Source organism: Haemorhous mexicanus, chromosome 12 (genome assembly GCF_027477595.1).
Source record: "Haemorhous mexicanus isolate bHaeMex1 chromosome 12, bHaeMex1.pri, whole genome shotgun sequence".
Classification (NCBI taxonomy): domain Eukaryota; kingdom Metazoa; phylum Chordata; class Aves; order Passeriformes; family Fringillidae; genus Haemorhous; species Haemorhous mexicanus.
Window position 1 is genome coordinate 16,196,230 of NC_082352.1, and position 20,364 is coordinate 16,216,593.

The 20,364-nt window shown below is 50.8% G+C and overlaps 2 protein-coding genes across 6 annotated transcripts in view; both read right to left on the reverse strand.

The window, feature by feature from the left end:
* Positions 1-11,264, reverse strand: part of CPNE2 (copine 2) — a 42,444-nt gene extending 31,180 nt beyond the window's left edge. For 2 of the 3 annotated variants that reach the window (XM_059857338.1, XM_059857340.1), the window contains exon 1: positions 5,905-6,060. The gene's annotated coding sequence lies outside the window, so the exon portion shown is untranslated. Of the gene's footprint in view, positions 1-5,904; positions 6,061-11,181 lie in introns of those variants that run through there. The other variant, XM_059857341.1, reaches the window with a different exon arrangement.
* A 2,855-nt stretch (positions 11,265-14,119) lies between these two features.
* Positions 14,120-20,364, reverse strand: part of NLRC5 (NLR family CARD domain containing 5) — a 34,081-nt gene continuing 27,836 nt past the window's right edge. For all 3 annotated transcript variants that reach the window (XM_059857344.1, XM_059857345.1, XM_059857343.1), the window contains 9 exons: positions 19,664-19,747; positions 19,221-19,304; positions 18,292-18,375; positions 17,540-17,623; positions 16,607-16,690; positions 16,422-16,505; positions 15,834-15,917; positions 15,488-15,571; positions 14,120-15,047 (listed from right to left, as the gene is read on the reverse strand). In XM_059857344.1, coding sequence (XP_059713327.1) covers positions 14,966-15,047; positions 15,488-15,571; positions 15,834-15,917; positions 16,422-16,505; positions 16,607-16,690; positions 17,540-17,623; positions 18,292-18,375; positions 19,221-19,304; positions 19,664-19,747 — 754 coding nt within the window. In that variant the 3' untranslated portion in view covers positions 14,120-14,965. The remainder of the gene's footprint in view (positions 15,048-15,487; positions 15,572-15,833; positions 15,918-16,421; positions 16,506-16,606; positions 16,691-17,539; positions 17,624-18,291; positions 18,376-19,220; positions 19,305-19,663; positions 19,748-20,364) is intronic.

The window sequence follows — 20,364 nt, forward strand, 5'->3', positions numbered from 1 at the left end:
CAAAGCAAGGCACAACTCTTGGCCAAGATTTCTGAGATTCGCATTCTCTGAACTTCAGAGAGAGAGAAAAAAACAATTCTTATTGCTTGCTGCACTTGTGTTGTGCTAAATAAAATGCAATATAGAGATTGCTTATCTAAAGTGGAGATGTTCTGTTTCCTTGGCCTATCAGGGCCAAGAGTGTGTGAGTGTGTGTGTGTGTGTGTGTGTGAGTGTGAGTGTGTGTGTGTGTGTGTCAGGACTGTCGGGTGACAGCCACAAAATTTTGTGCAGCGTGAGCAGTTGTGTGCAGAGCAAGTGCTTAACAGATTCAGTTTAAACAAAATGTATATAGCATAGTATAATAAAGTAATTAATTAGTTTTCTGATATCTATAGAGTCTTCTTCATCATTCTCTCTCCTTTGTAGGAGTTGCCTTTGAATTACAATAGAGCTGGGCACACACAGCCTGGCCCCAGGCAGAGCCTCTTGCTCTGAGTTACACAGGTGACCTAAACCATGAGGCTCTCCTGGCTCCATCTCCCAGGTGTCCTGAGTGGAAGCCCAGCAGAGCACTGACCTGCTGGGAGTTTGCTCCATAAATAACAGATTTTCAAGGAAAGGTAACATCTTACATCCTCAAAGGAGAGGGAAATCCCCAGCCTCTTCTTCCAGCATGTTGGGCTTTTGTTTGTGCTGAGGAGCTACATCCCACACCACCTTTGAGCACAAGCCTGATTGCTGTCTGCCTGTCCCCAGGCAACAGACCAAAGCTATGAGGGCAAACTTGAGCTCTGCTCTGCAAATCATCCTAGGGAAAGGGGTGAGACTGTGAGGAAGAGTGTGATGCAGAGCAGCTCCAGCCCTCAATCAGCCCCATTTCCACCCAGCTCCCGAGGCCAGCACAGAACAGTGGCTCTGGCAGCAGTTAAAAAGCAGCAATAGTTGTTTCAGAGCAGTGAAGGCACATGTGACAAGCACTGCATGACCTGGAGCACAATTTACAGGGCCCTGACTAAAAATCCATTTAAAATCTTATCAGAAGTCTGCTACCAAAGCCATTTGGCAGAGATAAATGGGTTTTATACCATTATTAGTGCAAAACCCCATCCCACAGGACAGTCTTGACTTCTGATATACATTTCACTTGTCATGAATCACCAGTGGTCTTCAATGGAGAAGAAAGGGGAGAAAAAGAACATTTTTAGATTAATTTATACCAACAAACTTTTGTGGTTATGGTTGCTAGTGGAGAGTGAGCCCTTCTCAGCAGCAGCTTCAATATTTTTTGTCTTCTTTTTCAAGAGTGGCTCCTAGCTCATCCACTTTATCTGAAGCCCTCAAACACTGCCTTCCTCCACCTTGATAAACCATCTGCTTCTATTTGGCATTGAAACCCCAATTAATATTATCTATTTGTTTTGCCTGGGTATGAGTATTTACAAGCCCTTGTGCTGCCAGGAGCTGGGCTGCTGCCCTTTTCCCTTGCAGCTCAGCTTCCAAGCTGGAATGGGGATGGAGGGCAGGGATAGGGTGATCCCAGCAGGGCTGGGAGAAGGAGCTCAGGGCTCACCACCAGCTGTCCTGAGTGCTCAGCCCTGCTGCAAAGAATTCTGAGCAGAAAACAGCTCCAGCTCCCAAGGCTTGGAGCAGTCTTCTCCTGCCTGCCAAGATCTCTGCTTGGCACTAAGTCACCAGAAACAAGCCTGGTTTTAACCCCCACCAGTAAACAGAAGCTCTTCACCCCAGACTGCTGCTCAGGCCAAGAGTGGTAAAACCATCCCAGCTCCACAAGAACTCAGAAACTTCTCCAGGAGAAGGAAAACCTCATCCCTGGCTGCAGACACTTGTGAACCTCACCAAAACAGCACCCACGTCCCTTTCCCAAGCTCCCCCTTGCCTAGACCAAGCCTGTCTGGTGCCATCACCCCCTGTGCACAGCAGCACAGATAAGTGGCACTGTCACACCAGAATGGTGGCAGTGTCACACCAGCACGGTGGCACAGGTGGGAAACCTTCCATCTACTGCAGCTTCAAGGAGGAACACACAGAGAAGTAGAAGTCCTCATGGGTCATCCATGGGGACCAGCTCCAAGGTGCCCATCCTTTCCTCTGCTCCACCCAAGCCCATGTTACCAGCTGCAGCTAAAGCGAAGATTTTACTAAATTATTTTTCTTTAATGCACTGATCATGTAATCAATGCCCTAAAATAGCCAAGCCTGTTCTATTTATGCTGCTGTCTGTCTACTACTCCCTCGGAGAAGCAAACATGGGGCAGCTGTGCTGGCATGGACCTGGTCCTGCTGGAGCAGGGAGATCTGGGCTGGGATTTTCCATCTCCCCTTCTCCCAGATCTCAGTGCTGTCTCATAAAAAGTAGAGGCAGCAAGTGACTCAGTGGAAAAACCTTTTTTCCCAGGGCTGGCAGACACCAAAACATCCTCTTGGTGCACAGCACATCACCCATACTCCAGCCCCTGAGCTCAGCCTGTCTGGCTCCCCAGGGTGGGCACGGTCAGGACAGGCACAGGAATGAGGAGATGACCAGCACCAGGCAGAGCAAACACTGGGAGCCACCTCTCCTGCCACTGCACTGGCACGGATCCAGCACCTTCCTCTTGCTACACCAGCATGGATCCAGCACCTTCCACAGGGCCAGGTGTGGGTTCAGCCCCTGCTGCCTCAGCATCAGCTCAGAGGCTTCACATCTGAGGCACCATCAGCGAGCCAGCACCATCCTAACACCCCACAAAAGCTTTAAATTCAGGGGGCATTTGAGCTGGCACGGGAAGAGTCGGTGTGCCATCATCTGTATTCCAGTCTCTCCTCCCGTTTTTGTTCTCCTCTCCCCACATTTGCTGTCCTGAACAAAGTCCTGTCACTGGCTCAGCATCTGCAGCCAAACCTTGTCCTGGTGCTCCATCCCAGTGGCCAGCTCCGAGCACACAGACCCGTGGTGTCCCAAGGGAACACGGCCAGGTTACCCATGAGGGCTCTCAGGGATGAGCCTGGAGGTTTGGCTGCCCCAGGGTCCCTCTGCTATCAAGAGGTGTCACAGGAGCAGGACCAGAATGCAGGGACATGGTCACCAAATCATTTTTGGGCTCCAGCTTCCAGGACCTTCTGAACTGAACATCTTTGTGCTTACAGCTTTCAAGTACTTTTCTTCTCCATGGCCTGGTCACTTCCAAGCTGTTTCATGTCCACAACAATCCACAGAGAAGGGTTTTGCTGCTTGGGGGCATGCACAAGCCCTGGGGCTGCCCTGAAAATCCAAGACTACCTAGCAGTCCCAGAGCAGAGTCTCATCCCGTGGCACCCCAATCTCTACAGCAGAGAGCAAAATCACTTTTACAAAGTGTAAAAGGGCCAGCAGAAAAACCTGGGAGCTTCACTTCCTCAATTATCTGAAAGGGAAAGAGGGGAAGGACATATCTGTTTTGCAAAGTAACTCCTGACTGAAGAGGTCCCCCTTCCCTCTGCAGCAGAGCAGCCCCATGAGCAGCAGTTCCTCAGGCCATGCTGAAGTTCTGTTTTAAGCATGAACAAGAAAAAACAGAGCAGAAAAAAATAAAGCTGTGCTTTAGGTAAAACACTGGGGGGAGGAGGGGCTCAATAGTAATCTCATAAATTCAGTGATCTCCTCTCATTAAATAAATAATTTCTTTTCATGGCCAATATCAGGCATATTTGAAAGAGACACAGAAGTACTGACACCCAGCAGTGATACCATGCAAAATTCTGCTGTGTCCATCCCAGGGAAGAGGAGATCCTTCCTTAGGATGATCCATGATTTCTGTAAGAGCCCACAAAAGTCACCTGTGACTGTTTCCCCACTAAGGCTGTCCCACTACACCCTATTGCAATTGTGGAAGCAAAATTCCTTTCAGGAAGGCAAAAATGAGAGAGGAATATCAAACAGGTAAATTGGGGCTGCTCCAAATCACATATCTGAGCTCACAGGCAGTGGAGACACACAGGGAGAGCAGCAGTACCTGAGGGAGGATTAGGGGCAGGTGAAAACAGGTTGTCATCAGATTGAAGCAAGAGAGGAGTGTGAGGATACAGAAACTGGTTGCCCAGAGGAGCAGAAAAGCTGAAACCCAGGACACATGGAGCTGGAGCCACCAGGAAAAGCTGGGATGCACTGCAATGGACACCTGAGGCAGCTCCCCACAGCTCACAGTGGTCCCTTTCCCCTCTCCTGCTGACAAACAGAGCCATCTCCAGAATTCTTTCACAAAGCAAAACCATCTACCACTCAGTCCCACGCAGGCAGTTCAGTGGATTCACAGCTTGCACCTGGTCCTTTAGCAGCTCGTTACCTTCTGCACACAGGTGCAATTAGTCATGTACACAGCGCCTTGCTGCTGCCCCCCAGCAGATGTCTCTGCCTCAAGTGAGCAGGCTGGGAGGCAGAAAGGGGATGCTTGGTAGATGCCCTGTAGATGCTCCTTGGGTACCAGCTACTGCCAGAGAACCTTCATCTCTCCCACTGGGCAGGGAAAGAAAAACTGCCTCTGAGCATCCCAGCACAGGCAGCACGGCTGGGAGTGAGCTCAAATTCTCCCAAATTCACAGAGATTTGGGATAGACCCAGCAGACAGAGATGCCCAGGCAGGGCTCTTGTTTCCAGCCTGAAGAACAAGTCCCACAATCCTGCCTGCTGGAGGCCAAGAGGGCTGTACTGAGATACTGTGGTGCCTCATACAGAGAGACAAAGTGTTTCAGGACAACCTAATAAAGTGTTATCTCCAATGAACCCTTCACGATGGAAACTGTCCCTGGTGGGCTACAACAGACCATGCTGCTCGTGCTGACAGCTGAGCTTCTCGCAGCAGCACTGCAAAATTCCCTCTCAAGGGCTGGTGGCCACTGCTGTGACAGTGACTGCCTCTCCATTTCACACTTGGGCCATCCCCACCCCACAGCTCCTCTCAGGGCCCTGCTGTCCCCAGAAAAGCTCTCACCCACCAGCTCTGTGCAGGTTTGGTGCCACTGAGGGCAGCACCCCCCTTGCTGGAGCCCCAAGAGGCTGCACCAACCAGCACATGGGCAGCACCCAGCAAAGCTTCTCCAGGGGCTGAGGACAAGCAGAGCCCTGAGAAGTCACCTGAGGTAACCTGAGAGTCACAAATCACAAGAAAACTCAGAGGCAAACCCCACGGCACCAGAGCTGGGCAGCCCTTAAATGGCTCATCTCATTTTGAAAATATCATCACCAGAAAAGCAACCCCAGAGCACTTTCCTGTGCCCAGGACAGAGCTGACAGGCACTGCTGATGCCAAGCAGGGATCCAGCAGCTCCAGCAGCCTCTCTGCCATTCCCTCACGTGGCACAGCAGCTGCTGGACTCCAGCAGGCAGTGAGTGGCATTAGGGCAGAGCCTGGCTCACACTGAAGGATGGCAGGGTGGGAGTGACCCCTCCTGCCCTGTATCCCTGCACCACCTCATAGCCCTGACCACGACCCCGAGGGTCCCCCCGTGACCACCAAATTTGCCACCCTGGCTGCTTCCTCCTTGCAGCAGCACCTGGAAGGACCTGGGGCCGCTCTGTTCCATCCTGTAGCTGCGGTGAGCTGCCAGAGGGCACCGGGGATGGCAAAAGCCGCTGTGCCAGCACCCCCGTGGGGGGCAAGCCTGTCCCTCTGCAACAGCAGGGGCACAGCCGTGGCCTGGCCACTGCTCCTGGGCCAGAGGATGGACCAGGTCCTCAGGGAGGGGCTTGCACCCGCAGAGACACCAAACCTGGAAATCCCAGCAAGCCAGGGAAGGGAGAGGAAAACCAAACACCTTTAGGTGCTTCTAGCATGGAGGCAGCTTCGGGCAGAGCCGGCACTGGGGACCAAAGAGCAAATTTCTTCTCCAACCCTCTACAGACGAAGTCTGAAAATGTCCCCCAAAACAGTATCTAAACCTACTCACCGACGGGAAATCACAAGGACTGAGGTGTTTCCGCAATCCTCAGCGTCGTCGCGGAGCCGAGGGCTCCAGGCTGGCAAACGAAAGCAAAACGCGCTCCTCCACACCCCGCGGTGACGCGGGGACAGAGAGCACCACTGGTGACACGGCCCGGGAGGAGCTGCAGGGCCTGGGGGTGTGCTCAGAAAGTCTCAAAGTGAAAAAAAAAAACAACAAACCCCACCCAAAAAAAAAAAAAAAACCAACCAAACCCACCCAACAACAACAACAACAAAAAAACACACCACGGGAAAAAGTCCTTCCTCCAAACCGGGGAGGAAACAGGGGCCGTGCTACCAGGCAGCTGCACAGGGGTGCGTGTGCAGGGGGCAGAGCCCACCCTGGTGCCCGCCCCGCACATCCATGCCCTGCTCACAGATCCATGGGTGCCTTCCAGGCTCGCTGCTCAGGCAGGAGAAAGGGCAAACAAGGAGCAGGGCGAGGTGGGAGCGCAGAGCTCCCCCTGCTCGGGACACACACGGAGCGACGGCCGAGCCGCACGGTCAGAGCCCACTGCCGTCCCCACGGGCTCGCACGTATTTGGCTCAGATACGCCGAGAAGGGTTGCACATTTTCGCTTGACTACGAGTTTCCTCTGGGGCTCAATTTAGGGAAATCTGTGATTCAGGGCAGAAAACATCGTGATGTCACCGTGAATCGTGGCGCTCACATCAAACCCTGCACACAGCCGCCCTACCAGGCGGACCCAAGGGAAGGGCTCGTGTGCCGGCTCTGCACCCACCCCGTTCCCGGGCAGAATTCCACCTCCTGCACCTTCCCAGGCAGAATTCCACCTCCTGCACCTTCCCAGGCAGAAATCCACGCTGCCCGTTCCACGGGGGACTGGGAGGCTCAGTCCTGCGGGTGCAGCCACAGGCAGCCTCTGTCCGACAGAGGCAAACGCCAAACACAAATCTCCTGCCACCCCAGGGCAGCGATGCTCTTGTCAGACACCTGCTCCGGGTGGGGCAAACAGGAGATGCAGCAAGAGAGGACAAGGCACTCTCAGGGTTTGGGGTATATTTTAGCTTCCAGTATTAAAAATTCCCTGCTCCATCCTACAGCAGGCACATGAAAGCTGGGCACACTGTCACAAGGAGGGGGGATAGATCTGTTTCAAAACTGGATTTGGAGGAAAAAGTGGACTTAATTAAAGGCAGGCCCTTGGAATGTAAAGGATCAGGGCTGTGGGGAGGGTGGCTGGGCTCCAAAGGACACGCAGCCATCAGGGCTCCCTTGCAGGTGCAGAGGGAACCTCCCACATCCCAACAATACACCAGGAGTGTAACAGGCTGTTTAACTTATTAACCACTTTCCTGTGCTATTGAAAACAAAAATGCTGGCTTTCTGAATCTTAATTGGATTCCTATTCCCAGCCAACACCATCTATCACATGTGAGAGGCGAAGAAAAAAAAAATCATCATTTATGTGATCAGAAATATCTTCAACTGCTTTTAGACCTCACTGCATGTCAGCCTAACCTCATGTCAGCCAGAACAGCCCCAGCAGCAGGCAGCTGTGCAGGTCCCTCCATCCCATGCACCATTTCATCCCTAAAGCAACCAGTGCTTCAGAGCTGATAAGATAAATAAATATTAATTCATGGGTATGTGCAATGCTCGTTTGCACGGGGACACCAACACCAAGCCATGCAGAGCACTGATGTCCCCATGCCTGGAGCCACCTTTCCCCCTTCCTTCCATCCCACCCCTCAGAGCCCCCCATCCCTTCCCCTTCACAGACGGGATTTTCATCACTAAGATCCAACATTTTCCCACAGAATTTTAATTTTTTTGGCCTGCTTTGCAGCAGAGAGATGCTGCCACTTGATGTGTGAAGCTTCACCCTGAGACAGAGTTGTGTGCCAGCGAGACAAAAATGCTATGGTTTGTGAGAATGACGTCTGAGTAATTCTCGACCCCTTCTCAACAGCTTTAGACACCGCTCGAGGGAATATCAGACTGGGTTTAAATGGTGCACAGCACTGGACTTGTTTAATAGCAAAACTTGCATTCCCAGCTTGTATCATTTTTAAAATCAGCCTCATGACAGCTGATGTTTCTTCCTAAATCCTCAGCTTCTGGAATCACGTGATGATGGAAAATCCAGGGCTGGGAGGAAGGCGACTATTTTAGACACAAGATTTTTCCTGCTGGCTACAGGCAGAAAATATGACAGCTCCCAAACACAAGGCCTTAGCAAAAGCAGCAGACAAATAAAATTGGAGCCCTTCTTGCTGAATTCTACACTCGTTTGTTTTTCTGGCATTTTAACAACAACGTTATGATCTCCGAACTCACCTGAGTTCCTGGGAATTAGTTTTTCCCCTGCTCCCGTGACCCAAACAAGAAACCTTGCAAAGCCAGCAGCCAGGAAGCTGAGCCAAAGTAGCAAAAAGTGATGACTCAGGTCCTTCAACAAATATTTTACAGAGGTTTAAAAGACAAACTGTAAGATTTCAGGGGCAGAACGGGTGGGGAAGTGTTCGATTCTTTTTTTTTCTTCACACTGTTTGTGGGTTTTGCATCCTGCCAGGAGCACTATTTCAAATGCCAGGCAACTCCACTGCACCAGAAAATTTACCTTTCCCTCTATCCCCCCACCCCGCCTCTGAACACCAGCCAAGGTTCTCACATAAAGAGTTCCTTATGAGAGCTGGCAGCCCTGAACCCGGACAGGAGGCTGCAAGCGTTGCTGTTTCATCAATTAACCTGGAATTATGTTCCCAGCACACCGAGGGCTCCTGGAGAACAAGCCCTCCCTGATTTACGGCGGCGCGAGCGGCTCCGGCCAGCTCCCCCCAGGCTGGGCTTCCCACTGAAGGCAGGGGAAACTCTTTCCACCAAGTGGAGCAGGAGAAGTTGCTCCTCCCAGACTCTTCATGCACCACACCGAGACTGCTGAAAGGCAAACAAAGCTGCTGCAATTCCAGCACACAGACTGGTAAATTGTGGGGCAGCTCCAGGCTGCTCCAGCACTGCAAAATCCCGATGCTTTGGGGTGAGGGAGGGGGATCGCTGCAAGAGGAGCAGAACCAAGGACTAAGAAGGGCTGTGCAGCTGTGCCCCTCTAGAGCATCTCATCCACAGCTCAGCTCCAGCAGCTGAATCCAAAAAGGATTTTTCCACACTGGAATCCCCAGTTCCTGGGGTCCAGGGCCCCTCCTACAGCACAGACTGGCCACACACTGGGGTTGTCTAACCCTGATAAGCAATGGCTTCACAACAGCTTGTCAGCAACCAGCATGAACCCCTCACTGTCCCCCAGCACAGACCCAGGGAGCAAGGATGTCCCCAGGACACATGTTGATCCTCAGGATCTCAGCTCCCTTTAGCTGGAGCTCACAGGGCAGCAGGGAGGGAGAAGCATCGCAGCAGCCGGACAGCCCTGCCCACCCTCCCACTGCACCAGGGCAGTGTCTGCAGCCCCTGCAAGAGATACAAACTGTGCTCCTGACCAAGCAGGTCCTAGGAACAGCAGGGCACATGCCAACAGTGCCAGCAGAGGCAGGCTGCTGGCAAACTCCATCCCCTGGGGGCTGGGGACAGCGTTGGCTCTTAGAGAGCAGCTCCAGGACTGTGTGTCTGCCCAAGGCAGGGGCTAGTGGGTGCCTACACCACAGAAAGATGAAATCTGGGGACACTTGGAAGCCTTACTAGTTGCCCTCACTCCTTCCCTCCACTTTATCCTGGTCAGGATGCTCTAGCAGCAACAGCAGGGAAAGAAAAACACACATCACCAGAAAACGTATGTCCCAGGCTATCACACAGCTGTAACCAAAGCAAATGCAGCATTTCCCCAAGGCAGCTACAGGAAAACATCCTCCACTGACTGCTTTCTTCAAAATAACTCCTTTCCACATGCCCCGAGCCTTTGTTCCCAGCCTTCCTCCTCCCATCTCTCCCTTCCCTGCCCCCAACAGGCTTCGTGGAAGGCTATTTCTGGCTGATAATAAATAATTTTCTGACTCCAGAGAAGCACAGTGGTATCAGAGGCCCCAGTACCTGGGCTGGCTTGAGGAGGCTGATGCAGGTGACAGGGGAGCAGGATCAGAACTGAGCACGCCTGGGCTGTGCTCACAACTCCAGCTTTTCCAGTGAGGTTCAGGTGTATTGCCAGCAGGTTCAGACCTGGTCCTCGAGGTTCATGAGGATCCTCCCAATTCCTTTCCACAAAGCAGCTCACGCTCTGGGGAGCCAGCAGCAAGGACCCAGCCCTTCAGAGGTGCTTCTGCCACCGAGGCTCAGCTCTCTACTCACCTCTGTTTCCTGTTCCACCCTCCTTGTGGTGACCAGCTCCAAAGGGTGTGTTTGCCCACCAAGTCCTCCAGCCTTGCTGGCTTTAGTCCAGCCCCTTTGCCTAAATTAGGGTTACTCACACAAAGACTTATTGCATCAGGTCTTCAGGCTGGCAGAGCTGAGAGGAAAACACCTCCCTGCCTGCCATCCTCCCAGCACCCTCACACTGCTGAGCGAAACGCTCCGCTCGCCTCTTGCTCAGAGAACAAAGCGCCTTGCTGGGCACAGAGGAGAGAGAGGCAGCACATCCGTGAGTAGGAACCCTCCCAGTGCCCCCAAAATGCATGGCATGAGGGAGATCATGGCCAGCTGCAGCAGCATCGGGCTGCAAACAGCTCCTGAAGAAGCGACTCTGATTCCTCAGCCTCCAACTCGCCAGATCCCCCCGTGACTCAGTGTCAGGGGACAAGGAGAGGGACTTGCAGCAGCTGCCCAGAAAAAACCCGACAAACGTCCCCAAGCTTGGGGAGTGAAGCCACCAGGCCTTGGCATTTGCTCAGGGGTGGCATGCCCAGCTCACATTTTTAGAAGTGGATACAGACGCACAGGGAGTGGGAGCAGAGCAACTTCCACACCGTGCATGAACGAAGGGAGCTGGGCTGGGGAAGGGGAGCGTAAAGTGACAGGGGGAGCGTCCTGAGGGATGGTCAAGGAACCCAAGGTCTGTCTCAGAGGAGGGAGGGTCTGTCTGGCAGCACGGAGGATCTGTCCAGGCGGAGGGAGGGCAGAAACCCCACTACACACCTCGGGATGAGCCAGTGGGGGACACCACCCCGCAGGTCCCCATGCGGAGGCTCACAGCGCTGTCACGCTGTCCCGGCCAGCGCCACCGTCCCACCGGAGTCTCCGCTATCCCACCACCCGCCCGAGGCACGGCGGCGATCCCGCCGAGCAGCCCCCTCCGTTATCCCCAGGGCATCCTCGGGGGCTGCCGGTACTCACCGCCGGGCCGGGCCGGGCCGGGCCGAGCAGCTCCCGCGGGGCTGCGGGCTCAGAAGCTCCGCACGGCCGCGCCCGCCCCTCGCCATCACCGCCCACCCGCCCCGAACGCGGGCCCGAGGGGCGGGCGGCGGGCGCGGCCGTGCTCGGGCTCCCCCCTCCCGCAACGAGCATCATCCGCTTCTGATTAAAGAGAGAGGAAAAAAAAAAAAAAAAAAAAAAAAAAAAAGAAAAAGGATCCACCCCAAAACTTCTTCGCTCGCTGCTTTTGCTTCGCTGTTTGGAGAAAAATAAAAAAAAGCTTAAAAACAGCCTAAAAAATACATCTAGAAAATTATTTTCCATGTTATGCATTCAGATCCAAGGGAAAATATAACTTTGTAGGATCAACACTCACTGCTTTTAAGCAAAACCACCGGGTTGTGTGCTGTTTGGGTGTAAGCAGGGTTTTCCCTGCCCAGCCACTGTGGGTGCTCCTGGTGCTGAAATCATTCGGGTCTGGACCGTGTCCCACTGATTCTGCTTCCCATGGAGAAAAGATGGTTAAAGAAGGAAAAGAAGCAGGCCCCAAGTGCACAGGCCAGACGTGAAGGGCTGGCCATTGTCACTAACACCCATCACCAACTCACCCCAAGGAGCTGGCATGTGCTCCCTTCGAGGCTGCTACCACCACTGGTACCACCAAAGTGCCATTGGCAACCTCACCCAGCCCTCGGTGGACACATCTTCAGCTGTCCAGGATATCTATAGAGATGTTTTTGATGTGGAGATATGGTAATAAGGCTGAAAGCCTCTCTCTGAGGCTGCTGATTAAATAAACCATCCCTACGTGATCAGAGCTCTTTGCTGTGGGCCCTACTCATGCTGTGGAAGATCACAGACAAATAAGCAAGTCCCCAGTTCCCCTGGCCAGCTGGAATACTTTCTTCTCCTTCAGTATGAGCTGTGGAAGGCAGAGGAGCTTTAAGGCACCCAGTTTTTAGCCTGCACAAGGTGCTCCCTCTGCCAGCCCCAGGAGTGGAGCAGTGGACCCAGGACAGGCTCAGGGGTCACCAGGGCTCCTCTCAGCACAGGCACCACGACAGGCAACACCCAACTAACTAACAGCTGAGCCTAATGTTGAGGAGCAACGCTGTTCTTTCTGTGTGAAGAACTGTGTGGCCAGAAACCATCACAGAAAGGGTTGAGGCTGTGCCTGAAAGAGGAATTCAGTGGGAGAAGTGGGGTCTGTGCCAGCCCTGCCCTCCTACCTCCTTGCCTGAGGCTTAAAATGTCACTTTGAGGGGAAAAGGGAGAGGCAGACTGTATTTCACAAATACAAATATGCCTGTTTGGTCCCAGATCAGATTTGCCTGTGTTTTCTGTGTTGCCAGCACGATGCCTCCAAGTCACAGCAGGTTCAGGGCTACCTGGAACTGGTTTTAGCAGAGAGGAAACAGTGGCTGCAGTTCCAGCTCTTTGGAGCTGCTGCCAGTGGGCAGGAGCCTGGCCCAGCCCGGCTCCAGCTGCTCCCCAGCACAAAATCCAGGCTCCCTCCCGCCCTCCAGCAGCCTGTTTATTTACAGCACAGGGTTTCTTTCTAAAGATCCGGTCTCAGGGGGCAAAATGCCTTCTGTGTATGAAACCAGTACTGACTAGCTCAGACATTGTCTTCCAGAGACTGCAGGCTGCCTGAAACAATAGGGGAGTGCAGAGAGTCCTGATGCATTTCCATTTTTGGACCATGATAAATCCAAAACCTAATAGTAACAGCTCTAAAAATGGCCCGCAGTAATTAGGTGGTTGGGAATTGGTTTGTTTTTTGGCCATCACACACCATCCCTCATGGCCTCACATCTTCCTGCATTCCAGAAGATACATTTAACCCCTCAAAATTGGACAAAGACCCCAAGTTGCCCTCAGAAACGAGCACCAGCTGGAGCAGGGACATGGCAAGCACAATGGAAATGGGAAGCATGCCCCAGGAGTCCTTGGCATCACATGGAAGAGTTGAACCACAGAGCCATCATGTTCCTGTGTTCCATGCACAACTCGGTCCAAACTCTGGTTTTTAAAAAATTCAACCCATTTTGCCCGTTTTGATCCTGAACCACTGGATCACAGACAACCTCTCCCCGTTTTTGGGGTTTTGCTGACACCTGGTGTTCTGGAAAAGATGCTGTGTGTTCCTGCAATTCCCTGCCCTGGCTCCCGTTGGGATGGCCACTCTCTGGGTCAGACTGGAGCCCTGAATTTGGGGGAGACCCTGAGAAATGCAGTTGGAGTTGAGTCCCTCTTTTAACACCTGGAGACAAGAGCAGTGCTGCAAGAGCATTCCCATGGTGTGTTACATCCCTGCAAACCTCACAGTGCAGATGGACACTGCCTGACTTCAGGAATCAGGGGCACTGCAGAGGGGGAACCTCAGACCTCACTTCTCAGAGAACAGTTTGGGTGGGAGGAGAGCTTAGAAATGACCCTGTTCCAACCCCCCTGCCATGGGCAGAGACACCTTTCACTCCACCAGGCTGCTCCAAGCTCCATCCAACCTGAACACTTCCAGGGATGGGGCAGCCACAGCTGCTCTGGGCAACCTCACAGGGAAGAATTTCTTCCTCATACTCCATTGAATTATATAACCCGATGAGGAATTTCACTACTTTTTCCCTTTGTTTTTGTTTTTAAACCCATTTCAGAGTAGTTTCTGCAAAATGTGTCCCACTTTTACACCACCACCTCACTATGTCACAAAGCACGAGGCTGATCTTTAAATAGGGACAGTGGCTCCCCCAGGAATAACCAGCACCACCTGCTCACAACCAGTTGCCCAAAGATTTGCTGGACCAGCATTTCTTTCTCATTCCAGATGCCTGCCCTGCCCAAATCAGATCAGTTACATCTCCCCAGGCAAATGCTGCTGCAAACAAAATTCCATAAATAAATCCACCACAAGACTCAAATATTTATTTTTACCTTCTCACCTGAAGGATGTTTATTCTTTTACTGCAGCACCCTGGAGGTGTTGCAATCTTGATTAAGGATAATGAAATACTCTGCTGCCTTTCTGAATGCCTGAGAAAATGCATCTCATCCTAGAATAATGCAATCATAGAAGAGTTAAGGTTGGAAAAGACCTCTAAGATCATTGGGCCAAACCCTTAACCCAGCATCAACATGTTCATCTCCAAACCATGTCTCCAGGTGCCACATCCACACGTTTTCTGAACACTTCCAGGGATGGTGACTCCAAAATCTCACAGCTCTGAGAAAACCTTATATCTGCTTTTGTGTGTCTGTGTGTGAGAACTTAATTCATAGTATCTGTTCTTTGTCACTCACTGCCCCTTCCTCAAAATAAAGACAAAGTATTGAACTTCTGAAGCTGAAGCTTGGATGGAAGTGATGGTGAACCTTTCATTGTAGGGCAACACAAATAAATAATGTCTAGTACATAAGCATTCTTATCAGTATTTGCTAATAACTTACTGGAAAGTTATTCTCTTGAAGAGAGTTTCAGTGCTTTTCTACCAAGAATACCATACTGCCTGCTCAGCAGCAGTTATTTACAGTGTTTTTCTCTTCTGTACAATAAAAAAATCACAAGAAACAAAACAAACAAACCCAACAGAAACAAACTAAACAAAACCACAAACAAACAAAAACAGTGTCCATACTTGGTTCAGTGCAGCAAAGAAAGATTGAATTTTTACAGCTTTCAGTTGTAGGAACTTTGAGTTCCTGGTTCTTCAGTGCAGCTTTGAGGCAGCAGCAGACAGAGAACTCCTAGCTAGGCCAAGGGTCTTCTTTTCTAGTTGAAGGAGAAACACAGTCTGGGGTCTTGGCTTGTCAAAGTCTCAGGAAGGCCCTTGGGCACTGGATTGCCCCACAGCCTGCAAGGACAGCAAACGTGTTACTGCAGGAGCAAGGGTGGTGCCCAAGCATCAGGAGATGTGGATCCCAGGAGAGAGTGGGACAGGGCAGCAATGTTCATCAGAAGTGAAGCCAGAAGGAATGACAGAAAGAAACTTTTAAAGAACAAATGCAACAACTTCCTGATGGGGATATTACACAACTGGGTCTTCATTTTTTGCCTCATTTAAAGCCAGGAAGCTTTTCAGTTCCTTTTTTTTCCCTTGGACTTTCTGAGGAGGTGAAGCTGTCCCAGAAAACCCTCAGCTTGTCTTGTGCCTGCATTCCCTGCAAAACCCTAGTCCCTGCCAGCTAACCCAGGGCAGCAGGGGCATGGGTCACATCTGTCCCCACCCTTGTCACCCTGACCTCTCCTTGCTGAGCCAAGACCCAGCCACAGAGCTCTGGGACACCTGCTCACCTGATGGACTGAATTTCTGGGCACGTGGCAAGTTCCTCTGAGAGCTTTGTAGCCCCACAGGCTCCAATGCGGTTCTTCTCCAGGCTGTTTTAAAAACCAAAAGAGAATTTTGAAATCCAAAACAAATCCAGAGTGGAAAAGAGCTGAATTGTCCCATGTTGTAACCACCTTCAGTAAAATAAGTGCTAATTCAAGTGTATCAGCCAGACCCTTGGTGCATGAAGCTTAAACTGCAGGAGCCTGCCTGTGGTTCCTGAAGTGCACCCCCTTTTTGCAAGTCCCGTGATTGAAGGCTCAATGACAGAAAAATGAGCCTTCCCAGGGTGTTTCTCAGGGCTGTACTCACTCCAACACCTTCAGCTTTTCCATCTTTGGGAGAGCAATGGCCAACTCTCGGGCTCCTCCATCTCCAAGGGCATTCCAAGACAGTCTAAGGCAGACAAGAAATCCCAGTTGTGAGTCTGGACAAACACTAGTGCCACTACTGGGACATTACCCCTCGTGGATCAGCCTTTTTGCAAGAGCCAATCACTCTCTTATCGTGACAGGTAAACATTCCTCTGGATTACAAGCTTCATTCTGAGGATTTTCCTCCATTTCACCACATGCTTCCATGCGTGATAAGACACCAAGGAGTGCCTGTGGGCTGTGGTTATCTCAGAGTCCTGCGGGCCCAGGGAATGAGATGTGAAAGATGGAAATGGCTGCTGAGCATACAGCTTCACCCCACGAAATGTTTTAGCAGCGTAATTCATCAATTAGTAAATTACCGATTCATTACCACCGAAAAGTACTTGGTGGAAAGTATTATAAAATACTTTTAACAAGTATCCAGCAGGGTGAGAAGTGCCCTGCATTTCCAAACAGGAGCAGGCACTAAAATGAGAGTGACCTGTGAGTGCTGAAGTGCCTCCCCACCCATCCCCACACTCACATTATCTCCTCCACGGACGGGCACTGCTGGAAGCCCAGGGAGAGGGATTTGGAAGCATCATCAGTGACTCCACAGAATTTCAAGCTGAAGCAGCAGGGAGAGAGCAAACAGAGGGCATGGAGTGCTGGTGTCAGAGCTGAGGGGAGCACAGCAGCACGTCCTGCCCCCGAGGCCCCAGCACTCACTCGATCCTCCGGAGGCGTTTGAGGCACGGCAGCCCCTTGGCCAGGGCACGGATGCTCTGCTCCCCAAGGTCGTTTTCTGATAGACTGGAAGAGGCATGGAAAAGCTTTGAGTGGTGCAGAAAAAGCAGGTGCAGTCAGAGAAAAGCCACCATGAAAACACAATCATGTGAACTAGCAAGTTAATAACTACTACCCAGACTAAGTGAGGACTCTGTAGAGAGCAGGGATGGGCCAGATTGGTAAACAGCAACTTCAATTCACTTCACTGCTTGGTACTATGGGAGTGATTCTGCAGACAACAGGGATGAGCCAGATTGGTAAATAACAACTTCAATTCACTTCACTGCTTAGTACAATGGGAGTGACAGCCCTGCTGTAACAACCTCAGTTCTTGCAGCAGGGAATTGCTTGCAGACAGAAATATGGGGTTATACCTGAGTCAAAGAAGGACAGATCTGCAGCACATCATGTGTTGCATGGGAAAGTGGAATTAAAAATCTCAAAAATTGGAGTTAATGATTGGTGTGACTTGAGAGGAAATGACAGTAAGGGAGAATGGGAAGAAGACCTTCCAACACCTTAAGAGACTACAAGGGAGCTGGAGAGAGCCTTTGGACAAGGGCATGGAGAGACAGGACAAGGGGGAAGAGCTTCAAGCTTAGGGAAGGATTAGATTGGATATTAGGAAGCAGACATTCTTCCCTGTGAGGGTGGTGAGGCCCTGGCACAGGTTTCCCAGAGAAGCTGTAGATATCCCACCCCTGGAATTGTCCAAGGCCAGGCTGGATGGGGCTTGGAGAAACCTGGTCCAGTAGAAAATGTCCCTGCCCATGGCAGAGGGATTGGAGCCAGGTGATGACCAAAGGTCCCTTCCAACCCAAACCAGCCTGTGACACATTTGGCACCACCCCAGGTGCACCTGCCATGACCTACCTTATCTCTTCCAGCTGCCCACACACCACCAGGGCTCTGGCCAGCTCCAGCCCTCCTGCCTGCCCAATGTTATTGTTCTGGAAGCTAACCAAGGAAACATAAGCATTGGAGGATTACTTTGGAATAAAGCTGTAACAGAAGCTCATATTTAACCTGCCAAGAACCCAACCAGAGATGGTGTCCTACCACTGGGATTCCTTTTCTAAGTTATCTTTTGATGACATTTTAGACACAGGCTGGAAGAGATGCCTCTAGGCTAATTGAGCCCAGTGAGCAATTCTAGCTCACCAATTTCTTGCTTTGTTACTATAAAACAGTGCAACAAAGTCCTATGTGCTAGAATCCTGGAAAGACTCCCATAAAAGTTTTAAAAACGCAGAAATACTGAGTTCAGGGAAAATAAATGACTCAGAGGTGCCTGCACAAAAAGGTGAGGGTCCATAAAAATGCTCATCCTTATGCTTACATCCCACCAGAGGCATCAGAAACAAATATACTCAAAATCAGTTTTAAGGCTTATTTCACTGTATACTCTCCTCCTGGTTCATCTCTATAGCTAATGCTGCAAGAGATGAAGCAAGAAAAATTTATGTGACTCTTACAGCAGAGTAATTGTGGAGGGTTTCTCAACCCAGGGACACTGAAATTACTCTCTAAGCAACCAGTGCCCATGCCTTTTCCCATTCCTTCTTTCAAGAATCCCCATTCTCCCCAGGATATCCAGCCTTCCTGGGGCAGAGGCTGACACTTACTGCAGGACCTTCAGGTTGGTCATGTGAGGCAGACAGAGGGCAAGTGTCACTGCTGTCCTGTCTCCAAAACCATTCCTTGACAGTCTGGGAGAAGCAGAAGTGAAATGTTACTGGCAGTGAAGTTCAGAGCCTCATTCCTCACCTGTGTGTCCCCCACATGGATGTGTGACCCCCCCATTCCTCCCCACACGTGCCTGGGACTGGGCTGAGAGGACCTCATGTGCCTGATTCAAAGGGCTCTGAGGGTGGGGGGAAGAAACAATGGGGTTTTGAAATCCTGCAGCAGAAGCTAAACAGGAAAGTAAAACTGAGCTGCATTCCCAGAAGCACACTTGTCTCCCCTCCTGACTGGGTTACCTGAGCTGGAATTGAACTGAAATTGCACTTTTTCATATGAGCCCTTAGGACACACAACCTAGTCTGAAGGTTTCAAGGACAGTTCCAGTAGTTTAACTGTAACTTTTTCTTATGTGTTCTTTTAAAATTTCATTTATTTGACATGGCAGGGCACATAGGTTCTTTAAACTGGTCTGGAACAGAACATCAACTGATCTGACTGTGTAAAGCCTTTATCTGTCCACTTCCCTCCATTTTTGCAGCCACACAGATTAGTGGTGATATCTTGGGCAGCACAGGCACTGAGCAGCTCCTGACACTGCCCATAAACCTGCAGATTCAGCTCTTGAACCCATTAGTCCACTAATGCAGACTGCACAGTTCTTGGAAATCTTCAAAACAATCCAGCAACCAATCCCCAAACCTTCCACACCCAGCACCACACATTGCCATGGTGTGTAGCAGAGTTTTTACCCTGCTCTCACAAGAATCAAGTGGTAACACAGATCTTGGCTTTGTCAGAGTCATACCTGACTTCTATGCCTTGATTTTTGCCCAGCTTCCCAAAAGGATATCCGAAATCACACACTTACAGTAACTCCTTGATGTGCTTGCAATGGGCAAGAGCTTCCATCAGCTTTTCCCCTCCAGCAGGACTGGGACAGTTCCCTGAAAGGCTGAAGTAAACATGAGACTCTCAGTGACTACATGAGAACCAGAATGTACCAGGTTAAGATATTTCACTGTTTGTAACTCCTGGCCCTGCAGGTACTGTGGGGAAGGAGCAGTTTTCCCTCTCAGACAGAACCAGGAACTTCCTTTTCTTGCTCCAAGTCATTTCCAGGTTTTCCATTTCAAAAAGTTACCAGGCTTACCCCAAGAGCTGAGCCTAGCAAAGAGCCTGGATGCTCTAATTTCTGTTCCCTGGGAGAAGGAACAGCTTGAATCCATGCCTCAGCCTTGCACAGGGATTCCCACACAGGCTTCCCCACCATGGCCATGACCAAACCAGCTGAACCAGAACAAAGGGACTCACTCGATTTTCTTCAGGTTTTGCATTTCCAGCAGGACAGCAGCAAGATTTATCAGGCCTGGATCTCCAATCTCGTTGTGGCTCAAACTTTAAAGAAGAGATGGAAGGCTGTGTTGTAAAGGAAAATGGCAGGCAAAGTACAAGATCCGATTTAATGTGTCCCATTTGCTGGATGACACCTCAGGCCTTGCCAGCAGAATCAAAGAGCTGTTTATCTCAACTCTCTCACAGGAAATTAATAGGTGTTAATGAGGAATTTAAAAAATTGCAAAGAACAATTAAAATCACTGTATCCTGTTGACAGGTGGGAAATTACTTCAGCCAGAAAACCAGGACAGGATGAAGACAGGTGGTTATTATTTTAAAAATTGCTACAGCAGAGAATGGACAGCATCTGGCAAGAGAGGGAAAAAAGAGAGCAAGCCTGGGGTTGGCTCCAGTACAGATGTTTTCAGGCAAATGCTGGGTCTGAGGCTCTCCCAGGACAGAAGGGAGTTTCTAGTCCTATTCTGGATCCCAGGGAAGATTTAAATTCTGTTTAATTAATATTCTACATGACTGCAGCAGAGTGGGGTAGACCATAGCCTCCTCTTCTGAACATCAAGATCTGATTTCCTCTAGTCCAAGGTACCTCATACACAAGCATTTTGCAGCCTCCCTGTTTTTGTAACAATACTGTGTACAAGCACATCTGGTTCTCTCCA